Raw genomic sequence first — 21144 nt, 5'->3', positions numbered from 1 at the left:
GAGTGAGTGAGTATGGTTTTACACCGCTTTTAGCAATATTCCAGCAATATCACTGTGGGGGACACCAGAAATGGGTATCATATTGTATCCATGTGGGGAATCGAACCCAGGCCTTCTGGGTGACGAGCGAACACTTTAACCACTAGGCTACCCAACTCCGGAGCCCATCCCAATCTTTTCATAAAAAAGAACCAGTTATCTTGAACCGTTTTAACTTTACCCAATCATGTGCCAGCTGACCTCACCAATATCTAAACCCCATACAGCTTTGATCAATAATGCCTTTCTAATGCCTCAAGCTTCCCTAAACACAAGCTGTAAGAACTTCTAGTTTCATAGTATCATTGCCATGGTTTGGAAAACAACACATGTACTGTATGAAAACACAGTACTGAAGTGAGGTGAGGTGAGGTGAAATTGGGTTTAACGTCGCGTCCAAGATTATTGCACTTATATAGCGACGTGCATGCACGTGTGTGTGTGTGGGGGTGCTTGTACTAGACCGGACTAATGCCGATTTATAGTGCTAGCCCAATGAGATACCATGCCACAGTTTAACATGAATACCCCACTCAGACACAGTATACTGACTACGAGTCGACCAGTCCTTGCTTTAACCCCTTAATGCGGAGCGGCAGGCAGGGTAACAACAAGTACCATCTTTTAACGTCTTTTGGTATGATGCGGCCGGGGATCAAACCCCAGACCTTCCGCTCTCCGGGCGGACGTTCCACCACTAGACCACAGAGGAAAGAAAAGACCTAATCCTTTAACTAATGCTACAAAACAGTTATCAGCACTTCTTTTCAAATATCAATTCAGTTTTGCAAACACATGCCCAATGTGTAAGCTGGTAAACTCCTGTACACGCCACTCCAACACATGTCTCGCTAACACAGGAACAGAGTATGCTACAAGCTCGGCGTACCTTCCCATCAGCTGTGACGGCAAACAGTGTCTGTTCTCCTCCAATCAGCTGCACGGGGCGGAGACTTGCCAGAGACTCGCAGCTGACCGGGAGCTTTACCTTGGCTCCCTCGACCCCGCCCAGTTGACCTCGGTGGTTGTGACCCCACACCCAGATCTGTCCACTCCCTCCCCAGCTCAGTGTCCAGTCATCAGGCTTCCTGGAAGACAACATCAAACAACATTATGAAGATGTTAGTGCCTGGAAGACAACATCAAGTGTAACTGTCTCTGAGGGGCCCAACTACATATTATAGTGTTGCTACCCATGAGAATGACCATTTTACATTGAAAAGAAAATTGATTTAGTAACTCATCTCCATCTGAAACACCCCAAATAAAATACAATCTATCAAATATGAATATGATAGTGCATTGTATTTTTTGCATTCAAGAGTCTCCAATCATATTTGTTTTCAAGTAAGTTTGGTCGCCGCTTTTAACAGTATTCCAGATATGTCACAGCGTGTCAGCTTAATGTGGGAGGAAAGCCCAAAGTGATGCAGGTCTCTGACGTTTACCACTTCAGTGAAACCCACGAGCACGGATATGATGCTGACAAACCTAGAAACATAATCGGGCCGAACCGGGAATCGAACCCACAATCATAGGTTTCTGTAGTGCCAAGGGACGCAACATAGCGCCTTAGACGACTGGGCCACCCATTCCGCCTATTCGATTTGCGAGATAAATTATATTTTGCTTGTCTGAATGCTTTGCTCACTTGTAACGACAATTAGGAAACCTTGACACTGATTGGCCGATAAGAAAATCATGTGACGCAACCTCTATGGTCTACAGATCTTCATGCAGAGAGGTATCGCATCAGAGCAAAAGATTTGATTTTAATAAGACAGACTGTTGAGTAGAGTCATGGTAGGCAATTAGTGAGTGTGTGAAATTGATCCTTGTAAGGAGGGGAATCATTTATTGCTGATATAACAAGCATGAAATACTCATATCCCCCACCAATATGATATGTCCGGTTGTGAGCAAGGCATAAGCCCCCCGGAAACAACCACTACTGCCATTTTCAGTCAAAGTCAAAGTCATGGCCATGGAAACTCAAAAAAATTATCTAAAAAAGACACCAGATCACCACTAGACCTATCTATGTGCCAAGTTTGGTTAAGATATCCCTCATGGTTTGGGAGTTCTGTAGGGAAACGAAATGTGACGGATGAATGGAAGGACGAACAGCACCCATTCCTATATCCCCCTTCCAATTCGTCTGGGGTGATAATGCACGGATGTATAAGATGTTGCATAAAAGTAACTCGTTCTGCCAAATGGCAGAGCTGAGTCTATACTGAGGGCATACCTGTTCATCCACATGAGGAGCTGCTCATCCTGCATCTGTTTGAAGATGGAGTGAGATTCGTGGTCACGGGTGATGTTCTCGCCTTCGGCAGCGATGTCCTGAATCTTCTTCATCACTTCCTCTGCAAACACCACGGGGAGCTGTGTCCGCTTGACGATGGCGGCAGCCACACGGGCGGCCATGCAGTAGCGGCGGAACCACGCCCACTTGTGGGCCTCAGCACAGCAGTGTAGAGTGTCCATGCCCAGATCACAAGCCAGGGCCACAAGCACCTGTAAGGGGGAGGTGAAGGTCAGGTGTGAGCGTGTGTCTGTCTCTCGGTGTGTGCGATGTGGCTGCTTGTACTAGTCCGGACTTACGCAAATTTTATAGTGCTAGCCCAAAGTGATACCATGCTGCAGTTTAAAATGAATACCACAAACAGACACATTATACTGACTGCGAGCAAACCAGCACAAGACACAGGATCATAGGATTCTGACACAACAAAGGGATTCAACTCTGCAAAGGTTCCTCAGAGGACAGTGTCATCCAAACACAATCCTGAAGTGCAGTATGTTCTATCAACCTGTAAACACTGACCTGAAGCTTGAATTGACTTTCATAAAAGAATATCTAAAATGAAACTATATCAAAATCCATTAATCTTTATCATCAAGAGAGAAAAAACCATCTGGATTTTGCATCATTGTTCTTCTGATCCATGACCAGTTCAACTGATAATGCATGTAGCAATTGAGATGTATAGTAATGCATGCACCTGGCACCGGGAGTTACATTCAGGCATACCTTGAAGAATGGACTATGCATGAGATGCTTGCCGCTGCGGACAATGGGGTCCTCGTACTCGTACTGCCTCTGGAGAGCCTCCGGGAGCCCCTTCACCAGGGAGGCCAAGGCCGACCCACTCAGACACTGGCGAAGGGAAACACAACATGTATGGCTCTATGTGTCCAAACATAAATCATGGTGGAAAAAAGAACCATCTTCTCATTTACTAGGAACATGTTATTATCACATTATGTACAATGAAAGTTCAAAACAAATGGAAATACAAAGTACACATATCTACAGATCACTACGAAACCTAGTAAAATATTCTTAGATATTTGAACCTACATACACTGTCACATAAGATTGTATTGAAACAAACCTGCTGTAGACTCTGTTAGAGAATGAGTGCCTTCTGGTCGCTTATACTTCCAAGATAGCCAGAGGAATCTCAGCAAACAAAAAGAAGGCACATACAAGGACCCCCAACCTCAGCCCCCAACTCCCTCCCCCAAACTCAGCCCCCTACTCCCTCCCCCAACCTCAGCCCCCTACTCCCTCCCCCAACCTCAGCCCCCTACTCCCTCCCCCAACCTCAGCCCCCAACTCCCTCCCCCAACCTCAGCCCCCTACTCCCTCCCCCAACCTCAGCCCCCCACTACCTCCCCCAACCTCAGCCCCCAACTCCCTCCCCCAACCTCAGCCCCCTACTCCCTCCCCCAACCTCAGCCCCCAACTCCCTCCCCCAACCTCAGCCCCCTACTCCCTCCCCCAACCTCAGCCCCCAACTCCCTCCCCCAACCTCAGCCCCCAACTCCCTCCCCCAACCTCAGCCCCATACTCCCTCCCCCAACCTCAGCCCCCAACTCCCTCCCCCAAACTCAGCCCCCTACTCCCTCCCCCAACCTCAGCCCTCTACTCCCTCCCCCAACCTCAGCCCCCTACTCCCTCCCCCAATCAGGTCTAAGAATGTCTAGGCAATATCCTGTTCTACCTTTACAACAACTTACCACAGAGTATGTCCGGGGCATCTCCTGGTCTGGACTCTCCGAGGTGGGGCTGGCTAGAAGGGCGTTGACGTTGATGGAGGGTCCGAAGTTGGCCGCCATCAGCTTCCTCAGCTTGTGCAGAGCCCACATCCTCTGGTTGGCTCCTATGTCGAATAAAGATTATTTCACCACACAGGTTGGAAGAGCTTCAGATTAAACAACACCATGCAGGTATGAAGAAGTGTGATGCTGAATGAAGACTACATTATTCACAAATGTTTCACTGAGCAATTTGGTTTAAAGCCTTGTCACCAATATATCAGTTAAATTATGGAAGCTGGAAACGAGGGTCAAGGTCATCAGGGGCAGATTTATGCAGACTGGTCTGTTAAGGCAACACAGCCTGTGTCATCACTTGGCAGCCATTGTGGCCTGCTGGTCCCCGTCCGACTCTATCTTAGTCCCCACTTCCTACAAGAATGAGTCACTGAAGACAGAAGTCACAGGATCTTTAATGACTAAGAACATCCATAATCCCTATCTATTTCCTACAAGAATGAGTCACTGAAGACAGATGTCAAATGATCTTTAATGACTAAGAATATCCATAATCCCTATCTATTTCCTACAAGAATGAAACACAGAGGACAATTTTTGCCTCAGACTATCACCAACCCCGTCATATCTCCTACCACAAGGTGCTACTTTGAGCCCATTCTGCCTCCAAATTTCAAAATCCCCATCAATGACCACCTCCTAACAGGATGAGGACCTTTGGACCCATCCCTCCTAATATCAACAATACAATCTACCAGAACACAGAAGTGAGGATCTATTCTGCTTCAGAATATCAATTGGTTACAAATTATCCTAACCAACTCATTTTCAAAAACAACAAAATATATGAGATGTTCCTTGTCACCTAGAGAGCTGAGCTGAGCGCACGCAGCGAGCGCGGCCGCCAGTCGGGGGATGATGTTCCTGTCCATGGTCAACTCCAGCTTGAAGTCCAGCAGACATGTGACCAGGTCAATGGAGGGTCTTGACAGGATGGTGCGGTCACTGAGCATGTCCAGGGGAGCAGCGGCCGGCATGACGGGGTACACAGTGAACAGCCAGCCCCAGCCGTTGACGGAGCCATCGCTGATGAACTTCCACCTGAGCTCGTCACCCTGGACACGTAGTTCCTGCGACCAATCAGACCATTCCCGACCTGGAAAACAAGATAGAAAGTGAGCATGGATCACTAATACGCCCGACTTAGACTCCACCATATTTCTTCACTGTTCAAAACATGAAACAAGCAATATTTACTCAGAAAATCCACTTATCAAAATGAAACTTTGCAATGCACCTCTCCTGGAATAAAAACTGTTCCAGCAATTGGAAAAGAATCAATGAAGTAGTTTTCAAGTTACATGTCACACAAATGTTTAAACAAAAAAATTCGAAGTAAGAAAATGATAAAAAGTTGTATTTTTTCAGCAATTCCAAATATTGAAATCACACTTCGCAGTGCACCTCTCCTACAGGTATAAAAAGTGTTCACCAACTTTGAAAAGAATCTATGTCGTAGTTTTCAAATAATAGATCACACAAAAAATATGTCCTCGGAAGGACGGACATAAGGATGGAGGGACGGACGGAATTCCTTGGTGTAACTATATAACCCCGAACTCAATCTCGATCTCAATCTGTTTACACCACTCTAAGCCACATTCCAGCAACATCTAGTTCAACCATCATATCTCCTCTAATGACAAGCATAGGATGCTGGGGACCAATATTTTCCATGTAAACCCCACAGGCTGGTTATAACATGCAGCAATGTCAGAGCTCCAGATAAGCTTTTGGTGTTGTGGGTATTTTACCCATGCATTTTAAAATCATTGGGTATCAGTAATTCTATCTGGGTATTCAAATTTCTGTTACCCACTAGTTTTTACACATGTGGGTATTTAAGTTAAATATTTAAAAACACTATTCATCTAGTCCCTGCAAACTGGGTTCGAGAGCTTTATAGGACTCAAAAATACCACGATACTTCCAAGAAAGTATGATGGCAAATGATCATGATGTAACTGTCATCTTGGAGTTTGGCAAGGTTGATGGAATGCCTGTTTATAATTTCAAAATAAGATGTTGATTTGCTAATCAAATACGCAGGGTTACTTCACAATATTTTGATGATACGCACAAGTTTTGTTTTTGTAGCATATCTGTAATGTTCATCGCGTATTTGATACGCTTGGATTTGATTTTACAGCGTATTTCTGCATTTCTGATGCGTATTTTACGCAGATGCGCAGCTTATCTGGAGCCCTGAATGTGTTGTTGGAGGCATGGAGGGTTCGGTACAACTCACCTGATCTGGTGGCGACTGTCCTGCCTGACCCGTCCATAATGGTGAGAGGATCATGGCGTCTCTCCGTGGAACAGCGCCGGTCAAACTCTACACGCAGCGCCTCAGCCCCTGAAGCAATAACAATAACCATTAGATTGGAATAACATTACTCTCTATCATGTTCACTCAAGTCATAGACCTTCAAGTACACAAGGGGTCTAGTGTTCATTTGTCATGCCAAAGTCCTTGGTTCCATTCTCCACATTCGTAAAATGTGTGAAGCCCATTTCAGATGTCCCCTGCTGGAATTCTGTGAAAGCATTGAAAAACCCCACTCACTAACATATTCTTACCGAATTTGTCTTGGGTGCTTCCCATCTTTCACAATATACTTTCTTTTTGTGTGTGAACAAGAGTCATCAAAAAGATGACATATCCCCCCGGCAGCTGTCTGTAAAGTAACCACTAGTAGATGTGCAATTCTGTAAGTAATGAGTCAACAGTTGAATGTTCTTTAAGAAGCATACATTGTTTACCCACTGAATGGTTTTCGAATTCTGGCCCGGAAATGAACCTGTTTCCCCAATGGAGTCTAGGTCCAACTTCTTTCCATAAAAATTGTAAAAAATAAAAATTTGTAAAAATAAAAATATCAAAAGGCACCACTTCAGTATGTGCCTGATAGCTTTGCCAAGTTTCGATCAAATACACTGAATAGTTTTCGAATTCTGCCCTGGAAACGAACCCCATCCCCAATTGAGTCTATGTCCAACTTCATTCCATAAAATTTAAAAAAAAATTAAATTAGAAAAATTCCAAAATATCAAAAGGCACCACTTCAGTATGTGCCTGATAGATTTGCCATGTTTCAATCAAATACACTGAATGGTTTTCGAATTCTGCCCCGGAAAAGGAAAAGATTATGGACAGACAGACGGCCGGCCGGCCGGCCGGACAGACAGACTGGCTGATCGCTATATCCCCCCGCATAATATGCCGGGGGGATAAAAAGTGATACTGATAGTTTATTTCTATTCCTGTCACAGATAAGACCAGACACCCAGTGTAGTGCCTGGCCCAAGTAAGACCAGACACCCAGTGTAGTGCCTGGCCCAAGTAAGAACAGATATTCCGACAATTTAGAAGTGAGTAAGAATGGTTTTATGCCACTTTTGGCAATATTCCAGCAATATCACAACAGGGGACAGAAATAGGTTTTACACATTGTACCCATGTCGTGAATTGAACCCATACCTTTGGCGTGGCGAACGAATATTTTAACCACTAGGCTACCCGACCTCCCCAGACAATTTAGGAAGCGCAAGCAAAGTTATGACATGAGTTCCAGAAGCTTATGCTATTCATATTGTTACTGACAGTAAGATTGATATTAGAGGTGTGGCCATCATGGCTATTATGGACTCAGATTGTTTTTTTAAATGGACACTAGCATAGATACTCATTCCTACTCACATCCACTCGCTTTCTGTACTAACTCATAAAAAAGGTTTAACATAGTCACATCTCAACATAATGGTATGTAAGCAGGAACTATGTACATATTAGATCAAGATCACTGGGATCCAGAAGTTGACTGATCTACATTAGCTAGTTCATGGTAACACATCCACTTGCCATAGAACTACATGTTGGCTTCTACTATAAGAGATATTTCTTGCAATGATATATATGTTGTGAATATAATGTTTAATGTGATTAAAATTTAGGGCACTTTCCAAACTTCACATTCATGAATAAAAAAATTAGCCAAAAGCACAATTTACTAATCAGCTGATATTACTTGGTCAGCAAGTAATGGAGTGACTTAGTGACTGAGTTTGTAATGCTGTTTGACATATCCCTGCTCTATCATCACTGAGGACATTGCATGAGAGGAATCAACCCCAGGTTTCTTCAGGATGACTACTGCATGTTACTCTGACAGCCCTGTTGTTATGGAAGTGTAGACTAGACACTGACCGGGTATCTTGACGTGTCCCAGCTGTGATGTGTCGTCGGTGTAAGGGTGTGGACTCTCCTGGACTACTGGCTGGGCCGTGGCGCGGCCAGAGTCGGTGTCTGTTGAAACATCCTCCAGCTCCGTCACACACAGCTCCAGCACCATCTCTGCAACCTGCAACATCCACGTCATACACATGGTCATAAGTAATAACAATACAAATATCTGTTTTCATATTCACAAATCTTAAACCATGGAAATATATTTCCCATAATTGACAGGTCATTTTACTTGGGGTTGAGGTTGCGGTTGGGGATGGGGTTAGATTTGTTGATGGGGTTGGGGTTGCAGTTGGAGTTGAGGTTTGATTTATTGTTGAGGTTAAGGTTGAGGTTGGGGTTGGGGTTGGGGATGGGGATGGGGTTGAGGTTGGATTTGTTGTTGGGGTTGGGGTTCGATTTGTTGTTTGGGTTGAGGTTGCAGTTGGAGTTGAGGTTGGATTTATTGTTGGGGTTGCGGTTGAGGTTGGATTTGTTGTTGGGGTTGGGATTGGGGTTGGGGTTGGGGTTGGGGTGTTTGAAGCATGTGTATAGGCACTTGAGAGATATGTACAATAGTCCAAGAACCAGGTTGGCCCAAACTGGAATGTACATGTGTGGGTTTTGGGTGAATGGTTGGTTGGGGTAAGTGCGTTGTGGGTGAGAGGGTGGAACCAAATTTACTCCAAAAATATTGATCAAAGAATGAACTACTTTTGTTTCTTTGGAAAGCATAAACCATTTACATGAGGGTAGGCCTTGCCCAAGGCAGTGAGTATCTCGGACATGGTCTCCTTGCCCTTCTCCCCGACCCGGCAGGCCACTGCCAGTTTGAGGAGGTCGACCAGGATCCGGGAGTCGTCGGCTGACATCCTGCTGGTGAACTCGTCCAGCCCCGGGGGGTAAGCCGTGCTCACGCTGTCCATGGTGCGGGTCACCTCGTCCGGTGATGTGAACGTCTCTGCAATGATGCTAGTGGCTGGCGACACCTTCGCCGCGAGGCTGTGCATGCTTCGGAACAATGACATGTCCATGGAGAACTGACTCTGGAACATCACATACAAATGCAAACAATTGTGCTTATTCGCAACACATTCACTGGATACTGAATAAGGGACGTCATGTAGCCCAGTGGTCAAAGCATTCACTTGTTATGGCAAAGGCCTAGGTTCGATTCTTCACATGAGTACAATGTGTGAAGCCCATTTCTGGTGTCCCTCACCAGGATTTTGCTGGATGTAGAACTTTCCGAATAAACTTTATAGACACAATTCTATGATCATACACACAAAATTTTACCAGACAAATTTTTAATCAGTGCTTTATGTGAAGTGCATGAAGATTGCCAATGATGCTTCAGTGTCTGAAGAGGAGATTTCCATTTAACAAACATTATTTAGCTGATGTTGGGGCATTTCAAAGAAAAGGGTTTGATTTTCATATATTTCACGCCCAAAAATAATTGAAAACACTTACATGTCCACTCTGGTCCATAGTGTCCACAATGGAGACGTCGATGTCTGTGTGGTCGACCACCCCTTCCGATGCCGTCACAAGGGTGCTGGTGTCGGGGCTGGGTGTGACCGTGACGGGGACGCAGGACTTGGTGTCGGCCAGCACCTGAATCTCCTGGGCCAGGGAGCCTACTATAGCATCTCTACAACACAGGACATACGTGATGAGCGAGCAGGGTTTGTCTGTGCTTGGACAGTAACACAGTGAGTCTTGCATCCATGGTGGGGATTGGTAACAAGACATCTTCCTGAGGCAAGGCTACCATCGATCATAGCGCCACCAGTGGATATTATGAGTTATGACCCTTTTATTTGCCACCTATTGACCAATCAGATTCCACCTCTCATATCAACTGCATTTGTTTCAAACAAACTGGCGGTGCCCAGTCAAGACGATCTGATCTGATTTCACTATCTTGATTGTAATCAAACATGTCTTACTTAGCAAAGTGCATCAAATCACGTGAACACCTTGATTAAAAACATGAAGAGATTTTTTAATATATATGTTGACGCTAAATTGACAGTACACAGGCTTTGCAAATCCTGCAATCAACCAAAATATAACTTGATAATTCCAGCCTAGTCCGGCTAGGGTGGAAACTGGACTTTTAGAGTCAGTTACTGGTAACTCCCTTGCCTCGGGACGATGTAACCAGACTACAGGCTGGTGAGATGTGGAGTGAGTTAGTGAGTAAATATTGCATTACGACTCATTAGCAATCAGGCAGCCATTTGTGATGGGTGATATGGGGTACAGCGGCCTACCTGGCATATAGAATCTGTAGTGCTGTCAGAACGTGTGCCAGCGCCTTCTGCTTCTCCACGTCTGACTCTAGAGACAGGAGGATCTTGGACAGTGATGGCCGGCTGTTCTTGTTCTGGAGCTGTGGAACCGTCGCAGGCAGAGCCCCCTCTTCTCCCTGGGGCTCGAACAACCCTGTGGGAAGGCAAACAACACAGGATAACACACAGCAAGAACAGGGCCACAGCACAGCCAGTGCTGACATCATATAAACATCCTGACCTGGCAATTGAACTTCTGACATATTCTGCACAGTCAGTAACAACAGCTGGGGAAGAAAGCTTCCCAATGCTTTGACATTACATATGAATATAAATTCTGAGGACACCCCACCCCCACCCATTCCCCACCACCCCAACAAACAAATTGTGATTAATATCTAAGCGGGAGAAGCCGGCTAATTTTTTATAATCAACTCGACTTGGCACACTTATGACTCCATGAGGAGAACCACCATTACACTCCATCACAGTCACTTGTTTAATGAAAAGTGATTCTTCCGTTGCACACAGAAGGCCTACAGTTGGAAAACACATATAGTCACATATAGTTTTCCTAAGCTTGCATAGCAGTCGACCAAAAGTGGTCCCTTGGCATCAATTTCAATCGGTACTTATGGTTTCACCAAAGTGGTAACCGTCTAAGACCTGCATCACTTTGGGCTTTCCTCCCACATTAAACTGGCACGCCGAAATATAACTTGAATACTGTTCAAAGTAGCGTTAAATCCAACTCACTCAGTTTCAATACACTCTAATCTGATTTTATATGCTATTATAAGCCACGCTTTCTAGACCCAAATTTAGTTGTAGTTACAACTTGAGACTAATGGCTACAGAGAAACCCTTTATGGAATCAGACTTGATAAATTAAAAGTTTTGATGATATAGAGGCACAGAAACCTTCCTCAACCAGTACTTCCAAATTGTAAGTAATCAGTTTGGTGTACTGCTGAATAATAGGAATAGCCCCTTCAAATGTACAGTAGCATACAGTTGGTCGCTCCTCTCCTCACCTAGCAGGGTAGCACCGAGCGCATCCTTAGATGCAGAGAACAGAACAGGCTCGTGTGTCGTTGGTGTGGACAGATCGGTTGTTGCCCAGGCCACGCTGTGGGATGACCCACATGCCACACGGGTGATCTTGCTTCCTTCAAGGCCTTGCACCAAGGCCGGCTTCCTGTTGACCGTGGTGGACCCGTTACCCTGCTGACCGTGGTCATTGTCACCCCACGCATACACCTACACAGCACATATGTACAGTCAGAAATAGCATTTCATCAGTATTGTATTAGGTCAGCCTTGATTTTAGGGGTTTACAAAAACAGTTATGTAATGGATGCACTTCCTGATTCATTTATCAAGTGATAAAACAAACTTTCAACAAAGTGATATATTTTTTTATTTAAACCAAGACGCCATGGTGAGAAATCATATTTTTGAAAATATTCCTTTAACCAAATTTGCTGTCACAACTAACGTGACCCCTGTGACCCCTGTGACCTCTGTGTACGTACATGTCCCTGGTCTGTGACAGTGAGACAGTGGAGGGCCCCCACCGCCACGTGGATGACCTTCTTGCCCTTAAGGCCTTCCACCAGCTGGGGCTTCCGAACATGTGCGTCTGTCCCGTGGCCCAAGCGAAAGTAGTCCCCCTTACCCCTAGGAATTGGAAGAAAACACTGTTAACACAGAGGCAGACAGTCTTAGTTCCCAACATCAGCAGCTACATCATCACTCACTCACATCACAAACCATCTTTTGAAATAAAAATATTTGATAAAAAGAGTATCAAACCCTTAAACTACCTTCCTAAATAACATCATATTTAAATCATTTCAGTTCAGTTAATAACAACAACAATAATAATAATAATAATAATCATTATTATTATTACTATTATTATTTAAGTAATAATGATAATAATCTGCCAAATCCACTACCTAAGGCATGCTCAAAGGACTATATTATTACCCCAGTCAGAGGATCAGTGTGCACTTCATTCTTAGCTCCCTGGGGAGTATGCAACACAATCTGCCTGTGAGAGCTAGAAGGTTAATAGTTACCAACACATCCTGCTGGGTACCCATTCACTGCTGAGTGAACAGAGGCATACAGACATTCCAGCTGACCACCAACTCACCATGTCCAGACTTGACCTGTCTTGGTGAGAGCAAGAGAGAACTGAGCGCCACACTCAATCTGACACACACCCAGTCCCGTCAGCCGCTCGATGACATGGGGGGAGTTGCAGCCGTCACTGCCGCCTCGCCCCAGCTTCCCAAAGTCCCCGTCTCCCCACGAATACACATGACCCTCGTCAGTGAGGGCTAGGGTCTGGGCGTCCCGACTCCCACACGCGATCTGGATCACACGCTGACCAGCCAAGGCCTTCACCTAACAGAGGAACATTTTTATCATCCAAAACTAGCATCCACAGGAGATATCATTTTCCTGATTTGCAGAAGTTTTCAAGTGACATATAAGATATAGAACAAACCATATATTATTTTCCTACTTACAAACATCTGTTTATTTCTCCTGTAAGTCTGTGAAGTTAATGACATATTTACAAGAACATATGTTAACTTTTTTGTGGGGATCTGTGTGCACACTTTGCACAAATCTTTGTAAAAAATACTGAAGTCAATTATATCAGTAAAGATTCATGGTACATATTGTTGTAGGTTTGTCCTTGTCTTCACCCACCTGTTTGGGTTTCAGCTGTGTGGTGTTGTCTGCATGTCCGAGACGGCCGTAGTCTCCCAGACCCCAGGTGTACAGGTCGCCGTTAGAGATGATGGCCGCACTGTGGGAACTGCCACAGGAAATGTCGCGGACTCGCTTCGACTTGAGAGCCTCGATCAGCTTGGGGGTGTCACAGTTCCTGTATCAGACACAACGTGTTACACAGCAAGTCAGCTGCATATGTAAGGAGGCGAGATGAAATGTGAATAATGTTGCCTTCAAGACTTTTGAGAGAGTGAGTGAGTATGGTTTTACGCCGCTTTTAGCAATATTCCAGCAATATCACACCGGGGGACACCAGAAATGGGCTTCACACATTGTACCCATGTTGGGAACCGAACCCGGGTCTTCGGCGTGACGAGCGAACTCTTTAACCACTAGGCTACCTGACCGCCCTCAAGACTATTGAACTTGTAGACAGGGGGAAGAGAGAGGGAGGTTGATGGGGTTGGGGGATGAAAGGTGTGGGGGTAATGGATGTATCATGACAAGTCCCTGAATGCATAACACATGGACTAGCTTCCAGGCAGTCCAATACTATCAATCAAATATTTACAAGTGCTTTGAAATCAATTTTCATAATTCAACATTGAAGTACTTTTCAAGTCAACTATATAAAGGGAAGGCAGGGCAATGGGTGTATGACGATAAGTATCTGAAAAAATAATGATTCATTGATAACTACAACTACAAACTTGACTTAACTGGACTTTTAATGCTCGATAACCACTCTAACCGACTTATATGTTGGCCAAGAAGGTGATGCTCTTTACGAGACGATGCAATACTGTTAAACTGAGGCTAGTTTCCCTTGTCTCCATCAAATCATTTGACCATGGTGCATTGCATGTGTTGATTCATTTCGAAGAAAAACGACCCACCAAAATAATGGACATAACACACCCTAGTGGTATAGCCATAGGTAGCCATCACATTATTTGGACACACACTATTACACAGTCCAGACAGGTACACAGATGTACTCCAGGTTCTAATATCCATAAACTGAAAAAATAAATTTACTTGACCCAACATCTAAAACTGTATACAAACCCAGATTATCAATCAAGTATTTACAAACACTTTGAAAACCATTTTCATATTAATTCAACACAGCAGTATTCATGTGACAAGTATGGCGCTATGGGGCATGTGTGTTCTTCTGTCAGTATCATGGCAACAGGAGGCAGTTATGACGTGAGGAATGCTGATGCTAATGATGTTGCTGTGGTCCACCTACATCCTGCTGGAATGTCCCAGTTTGCCGTCGTCCCCCTCCCCCCAGGAGAACACCTTGCCATCCACTGTCAGCGCCATGGCGTGACGCCCACCTGGAACACACGAGGAGACATGGAACTAAAAGTAACAACAAATATCCTGTCTATATTGTAAAAATGAGCCTTTCAAAGGTTGGATTCCCACAGAGCACCAGTTATACATACCGGTACATTTGCTTTTCCCTGACAAAGGAGTCCCACTGGCCTAGCTTTACCCCAACATACAGAACAGAGCAGCATAACAACATTAGATTCAACTGCTCTAGCTAATGTCAGTGATTGAATATAGCTTAGTTCCCCAGCCAGGAATATAACAGTTATTTCAAAGTGGTTAATACATAACTAAGACAACCTAGTGGTTGATAGCATGAGCAACATTCCACATGACAACACAATCAGCATGTCACATATCATAACTACATTAGTCTCATGCCTCAGCAGGAGTATCATTCATTCATTCATTCATTCATTCATTCATTCATTCATTCATTCATTCATTCATTCATTCATTCATTCATTCATTCATTCATTCATTCATTCATTCATTCATTCATTCATTCATTCATTCATTCATTCATTATTTTTATTTTTTTAAATTTATTCATTTATTAGTTTTTTCTTTTATACACAACCTATATACTCATTGATCATGTTACAGATGGGTGTAATACAGCCACAATACCTGAGTGCACAGCAACCTTCTTGATGTGATACTGACTGAGAGAAGTGAGCATTCTGGGTACAGAGACGTTGCCTGCGTTCATTCCGAGGCCCAGACGGCCATTGGTGGCTTCCCCACAGGCATACACCTTCCCATCCTGTGTCACTGCAGAAACAGGGAGTATGAACATTGAGCAACACTGGAGTTTGTTTTGTTTGTTTGTTTGTTTGTTTGTTTGTTTAACACTGCACTCAGCAATGTATCAAAGCCCTGACCTTCTGGGCAGACGCTCTATCCACAAGAACATGGAGGCAGTCAATGAAAAAAGAAGTTGATCATCAAACTCTGTTGTCATAGTTACGTATCCAACTTCTAAGTGACACTGAAGAGATACAGATATGAGAGGGTTGAGTGAGTGGATGTTGTTTGAGCTATCCTTGTACACAGTTACACCACAGCAGCCAGTACATTATTGAGTCTGGACCAGACAAACTTGGGTTGATACAAGGACATACAATGAGCAGAAGGCACAACTCACCACAGAAAAGGCTCTTGGAGCCGCCTGCTATCTGCACACACTTCACCCCTGACAGACTCTCATTCAGGACCGGCATCTTGATCTGGGAACATCAGCATCAACTCATCAAGATTCACACTCAGACTGATATTAAAACATTAGTATTTCAACATTACCTAGTCACTTCATGCAGTGTTTACATGTTGAATACACACAATCTATTACCTATCAGATTTAGATTTCAAAATTGTTGTCCTGCTTTGAACCCATTGGCAGTTACCTTCGATCCCTTGGGTCCCCCAAGTTGGTCCTTGTCGTTCAGTCCCCAGACAAACACATGAGTCTGGATGTCCTTGTTGCCGAACGCCCTCAGCTTCTTCCTGCCGGGCTGCGTGGCCGGCCGTTCGTCATCATCCTCCTTGTCCGAGGCCAGAAACGAGAAGCTGGCGGCCGAGTCCTCCTCCTCGGACCGATGACGGCCCACAATCTGGAGGCCGTGGACCTTACAGTCAATGCCGCTGCTGCGACACTGGCGGACATCTATCTCAATGAGGCGGTAGTACTGAAAGTATATGGTGAAATGCAAGCACCAAGAACATCTATCTCAATGAGGCGGTAGTACTGAAGGTATATGGTGAAATTCAAGCACCAAGGACATCTATCTCAATGAGGCAGTAGTACTGAAAGTATATGGTGAAATTCAAGCACCAAGGACATCTATCTCAATGAGGCGGTAGTACTGAAAGTATATGGTGAAATTCAAGCACCAAGGACATCTATCTCAATGAGGCGGTAGTACTGAAAGTATATGGTGAAATTCAAGCACCAAGGACATCTATCTCAATGAGGCGGTAGTTCTGAAAGTATATAGGGAAATTCAAGCACCAAGGACATACATCTTCAACAATCTTCTCAGAACATTTCTGATTTTCACCGATAGATTAATAACAACTGTGTACACTAGGCTAAAATAATGTCAACTCGACACAGGCTTCTGAAGGCAGATGTAGCAGTCTGAACTAAGTGCCAGCACCATACTGAGAAAGTGAGAGTCCTCTCTCCACAGCCATGATGACACAGAAGGTTATATATATATATATATATATATATATATATATATCTTGGATAATTCTCTCTCTGTTCATGAGCCAGGAATAAATCTGTCGAGGGGTGGGAGAAGGTGTGGACAGTACTCACCTCTGTCATCTCCTGCAGCAGGGTGACCAGTGTGTCAGTGGGGGAGATGTGGACAGTGCGTAGCTCCTTCATGTTGTGGATGGACTCCCCACCGAGGATGTCCACCGTGGACGGCATGTAGCTGGAGTCGCTGGGGTCCACCCGCATGTACAGCCGGTTGATGAGGATGTCCGGCTGCATCTCCAGGCGGATCCAGTGCTGAGGGAAGGGAATTTACATGGTACTGGTAAATCTAAATATTTTTTTACATCTGTAAACTTATCCTACATTACACCTTAATGCATTTACTACTTTCTTTTCACGGACAAAACGAAGCTGTGTGAGTTCTAATTATATAGGTGACAACTGATGCCTACATTTAGGGGAGTTACCTTTCCTTGAGATCCGGAACTCTGCCAGTATCCGCTGTTTCCGTCGATGAGCTTGGAGGCCTGGTTGTCCCGGGAGGACACGTGGATGGTCTTGCAGCACATGTGCCAGTTGTCAACGAGAGATCCGCTGGCAACACGCGGCGTGGGTCGATGCTGCTTCCCTGGCTTCCCCACGTACACCGGCTCACCACCTGGGGAACACACAACACCATGACTCCCACATCCTCATCAACGACTGGGTCACACACAACAACAACACCATGACTCCCACATCCTCATCAACGACTGGGTCACACACAACAACAACACCATGACTCCCACATCCCCATCAACGACTGGGTCTCACACAACAACAACACCATGACTCCCACATCCCCATCAACGACTGGGTCACACACAACAACAACACTGTGACTCCCACATCCCCATCAACGACTGGGTCACACACAACAACAACACCATGACTCCCACATCCCCATCAACGACTGGGTCTCACACAACAACAACACTGTGACTCCCACATCCTCATCAACGACTGGGTCTCACACAACAACAACACCATGACTCCCACATCCCCATCAACGACTGGGTCACACACAACAACATCACCATGACTCCCACATCCCCATCAACGACTGGGTCTCGCACAACAACAACACCATGACTCCCACATCCCCATCAACGACTGGGTCTCACACAACAACAACACTGTGACTCCCACATCCTCATCAACGACTGGGTCTCACACAACAACAACACTGTGACTCCCACATCCTCATCAACGACTGGGTCTCACACAACAACAACACCATGACTCCCACATCCCCATCAACGACTGGGTCACACACAACAACAACACCATGACTCCCACATCCCCATCAACGACTGGGTCTCACACAACAACAACACCATGACTCCCACATCCTCATCAACGACTGGGTCACACACAACAATCCACACCATTAGTTCATAACACACCATCAGCTCACAAAAACACACATTCAGGTCCCAATGACACACAATCCACACCATCAGGTCACAGTGACACACAATCCACACCATCAGGTCACAGTGACACACAATCCCCACCATCAGGTCACAGTGACACACAATTCACACCATCAGGTCACAGTGACACACAATCCACACCATCAGGTCACAGTGACACACAATCCACACCAAAAGGTCACAGTAACACACAATCCACACCATCAGGTCACAGTGACACACAATTCACACCATCAGGTCAAATTGACACACAATCCACATATTTAGGTCATGATGACACAATCCACACCATCAGGTCACAGTGACACACAATCCACACCATCAGGTCAAAGTGACACACAATCCACACCATCAGGTCAAAGTGACACACAATCCACACATTCAGGTCATGATGACACACAATCCACACCAACAGGTCACAGTGACACACAATCCACACCATCAGGTCAAAGTGACACACAATACACACCATCAGGTCAAAGTGACACACAATCCATACCATCAGGTCATGATGACACACAATCCACACCATCAGGTCAAAGTGACACACAATCCACACATTCAGGTCATGATGACACACAATCCACACCAACAGGTCACAGTGACACACAATCCACACCATCAGGTCAAAGTGACACACAATACACACCATCAGGTCAAAGTGACACACAATCCATACCATCAGGTCATGATGACACACAATCCATACCATCAGGTCACAGTGACACACAATCCACACCATCAGGTCAAAGTGACACACAATCCACACATTTAGGTCATGATGACACACAATCCATACCATCAGGTCAAAGTGACACACAATCCACACCATCAGGTCAAAGTGACACACAATCCACACCATCAGGTCACAGTGACACACAATCAACACCATCAGGTCACAGTGACACACAATCCATACCATCAGGTCACAGTGACACACAATCAACACCATCAGGTCACAGTGACACACAATCCACACCATCAGGTCAAAGTGACACACAATCCACACATTTAGGTCATGATGACACACAATCCACACCATCAGGTCACGGTGACACACAATCCACACCATCAGGTCAAAGTGACACACAATCCACACCATCAGGTCAAAGTGACACACAATCCACACATTCAGGTCACAATCAATTGACCTATTCACACAGGAGAGCAGATAACATCCTGATTTACAATCAGATACAAGGCTCACCTGGCTCTGTGATCCTGTTGAAGGGATGCTTGTGAGTCTTGTTGTTCTTGAAGCAGTTTTCACAGAAGTCAAAATCATCACAGATTTTACACTTAAACCTTGGGCCTGTCAGTGGCGACACTTGGCAACCATTACATCTGAAACCACAAGAACAATCATACAGACACAGATCTCCATGTGCACCACGGACCTCATCCTCGATTATCCAAGGTATTACTTCCCCATTCTGTTGTAATATATACCCTGGACAACTTTGCGTCTAGATTACAGTATACCTAATACCCTCCGCCATTTTGGTAAGGGATCAGAGTACGCACCTTCCTTAGTAACGGTTTCTAAGATGTTCAGTCAACATCTTTAGCCGACTCGCTAAATTGAAATGGGGGGGTGGGAGACTTGACCCCCACAGAAGTCCTTTCAATGAAATGGTTTGTAAGTAAATGTCATTTTCAGTTGCCAAAGTTAACGAAAAATACTACATGTTTTGTAAGTTATTGTCATTTTCAGTTGCCAAAGTTAACGAAAAATACCACATGTTTTGTAAGTAAATGTCATTTTCAGTAGCCAAAGTTAACGAAAAATACTACATGTTTTGTAAGTAAATGTCATTTTTAGTTGCCAAAATACTACACATTTTCTTTTTAAAACAGATTCTGGGCAGGTCTAGGTAAATCCCTGGATCTAGTGAGGATAACAATAATGATAATAATATAGACTGACGAGATTCTGGGATGTGTGCTGGGCACGAGTTCCATCTCCTCGATGACCCCGGTCCAGTGTGCCTGCTGCGGGAAGTCCACTGTGATATCACGGCCGTTGGGGTTGATAGCTGGACATAGGAATACAAGCATTGAAGCCCCGACCTCACATTCAAAACATCTGTTCACCAGTAATCAACAACTTCATCATGTTTATCAAGCATTGGTGAAAGGTGAGGTGAGGTGAAATGGGGTTTAACATCCCATCTAGTAATAATCCTCCATAATGCCTCATAATGCTGAGCACCAGGCAGAGTAACAACAAGTTACATTTTTTAACGTCTTTTGGGATGACGCTGGGAACGGAACCCAGGACGTTCCGCTCTCTGGGCAGACGCTCAACCACTAGACCACAGGGCAGTCTTGGTGAATTTATACATCCAATCGAGATCCCACATAAGTGTACGGTACCAAGCCCATTGGGCTATCAAAAAATATATTCTGGTAGCCCAGAACCTTGGATGTTTCATGTAGGACTGTAGTTCATTTTACTGCAAACAATTTATGACTTATGTAATTTGACAATGATGGGTTATCATTTGAGAGTATGTGCCTAGCTTTGCAAACACATTGTTACACATGTATTTCTAAGAAAAACATTACTTCATTGTATACAGTGATTCTGTATGGAAGGCAAAGACCCTGAATTTAGCAAAATATGATGATACAAATTTGAAGAATTGGATGCAAATC

General features: G+C 44.7%; 1 protein-coding gene across 1 annotated transcript in view; it reads right to left on the bottom strand.

Moving 5' to 3' along the window:
* The window catches only part of LOC139449611 (E3 ubiquitin-protein ligase HERC2-like), a 147877-nt gene that overhangs the window by 17277 nt on the left and 109456 nt on the right, over nt 1-21144 (bottom strand). Inside the window, exons 45-66 of the mRNA XM_071231085.1 lie at nt 20414-20522; nt 19694-19830; nt 17479-17669; nt 17108-17305; nt 16191-16472; nt 15932-16013; nt 15415-15558; nt 14696-14786; nt 13417-13594; nt 12851-13104; nt 12225-12369; nt 11724-11949; nt 10672-10843; nt 9866-10046; nt 9136-9435; nt 8372-8525; nt 6413-6520; nt 4970-5260; nt 4069-4211; nt 3077-3202; nt 2288-2559; nt 929-1127 (exon numbers count right to left, since the gene is read on the bottom strand). Coding sequence (XP_071087186.1) covers nt 929-1127; nt 2288-2559; nt 3077-3202; nt 4069-4211; nt 4970-5260; nt 6413-6520; nt 8372-8525; nt 9136-9435; nt 9866-10046; nt 10672-10843; nt 11724-11949; nt 12225-12369; nt 12851-13104; nt 13417-13594; nt 14696-14786; nt 15415-15558; nt 15932-16013; nt 16191-16472; nt 17108-17305; nt 17479-17669; nt 19694-19830; nt 20414-20522 — 3983 coding nt within the window. The remainder of the gene's footprint in view (nt 1-928; nt 1128-2287; nt 2560-3076; nt 3203-4068; nt 4212-4969; nt 5261-6412; nt 6521-8371; nt 8526-9135; nt 9436-9865; nt 10047-10671; nt 10844-11723; nt 11950-12224; nt 12370-12850; nt 13105-13416; nt 13595-14695; nt 14787-15414; nt 15559-15931; nt 16014-16190; nt 16473-17107; nt 17306-17478; nt 17670-19693; nt 19831-20413; nt 20523-21144) is intronic.

The sequence above is a fragment of the Haliotis cracherodii genome, unplaced genomic scaffold (genome assembly GCF_022045235.1).
Source record: "Haliotis cracherodii isolate W230 unplaced genomic scaffold, xgHalCrac1.p SCAF_8, whole genome shotgun sequence".
NCBI lineage: Eukaryota > Metazoa > Mollusca > Gastropoda > Lepetellida > Haliotidae > Haliotis > Haliotis cracherodii.
This window is presented reverse-complemented; position numbering and strand designations above follow the sequence as displayed.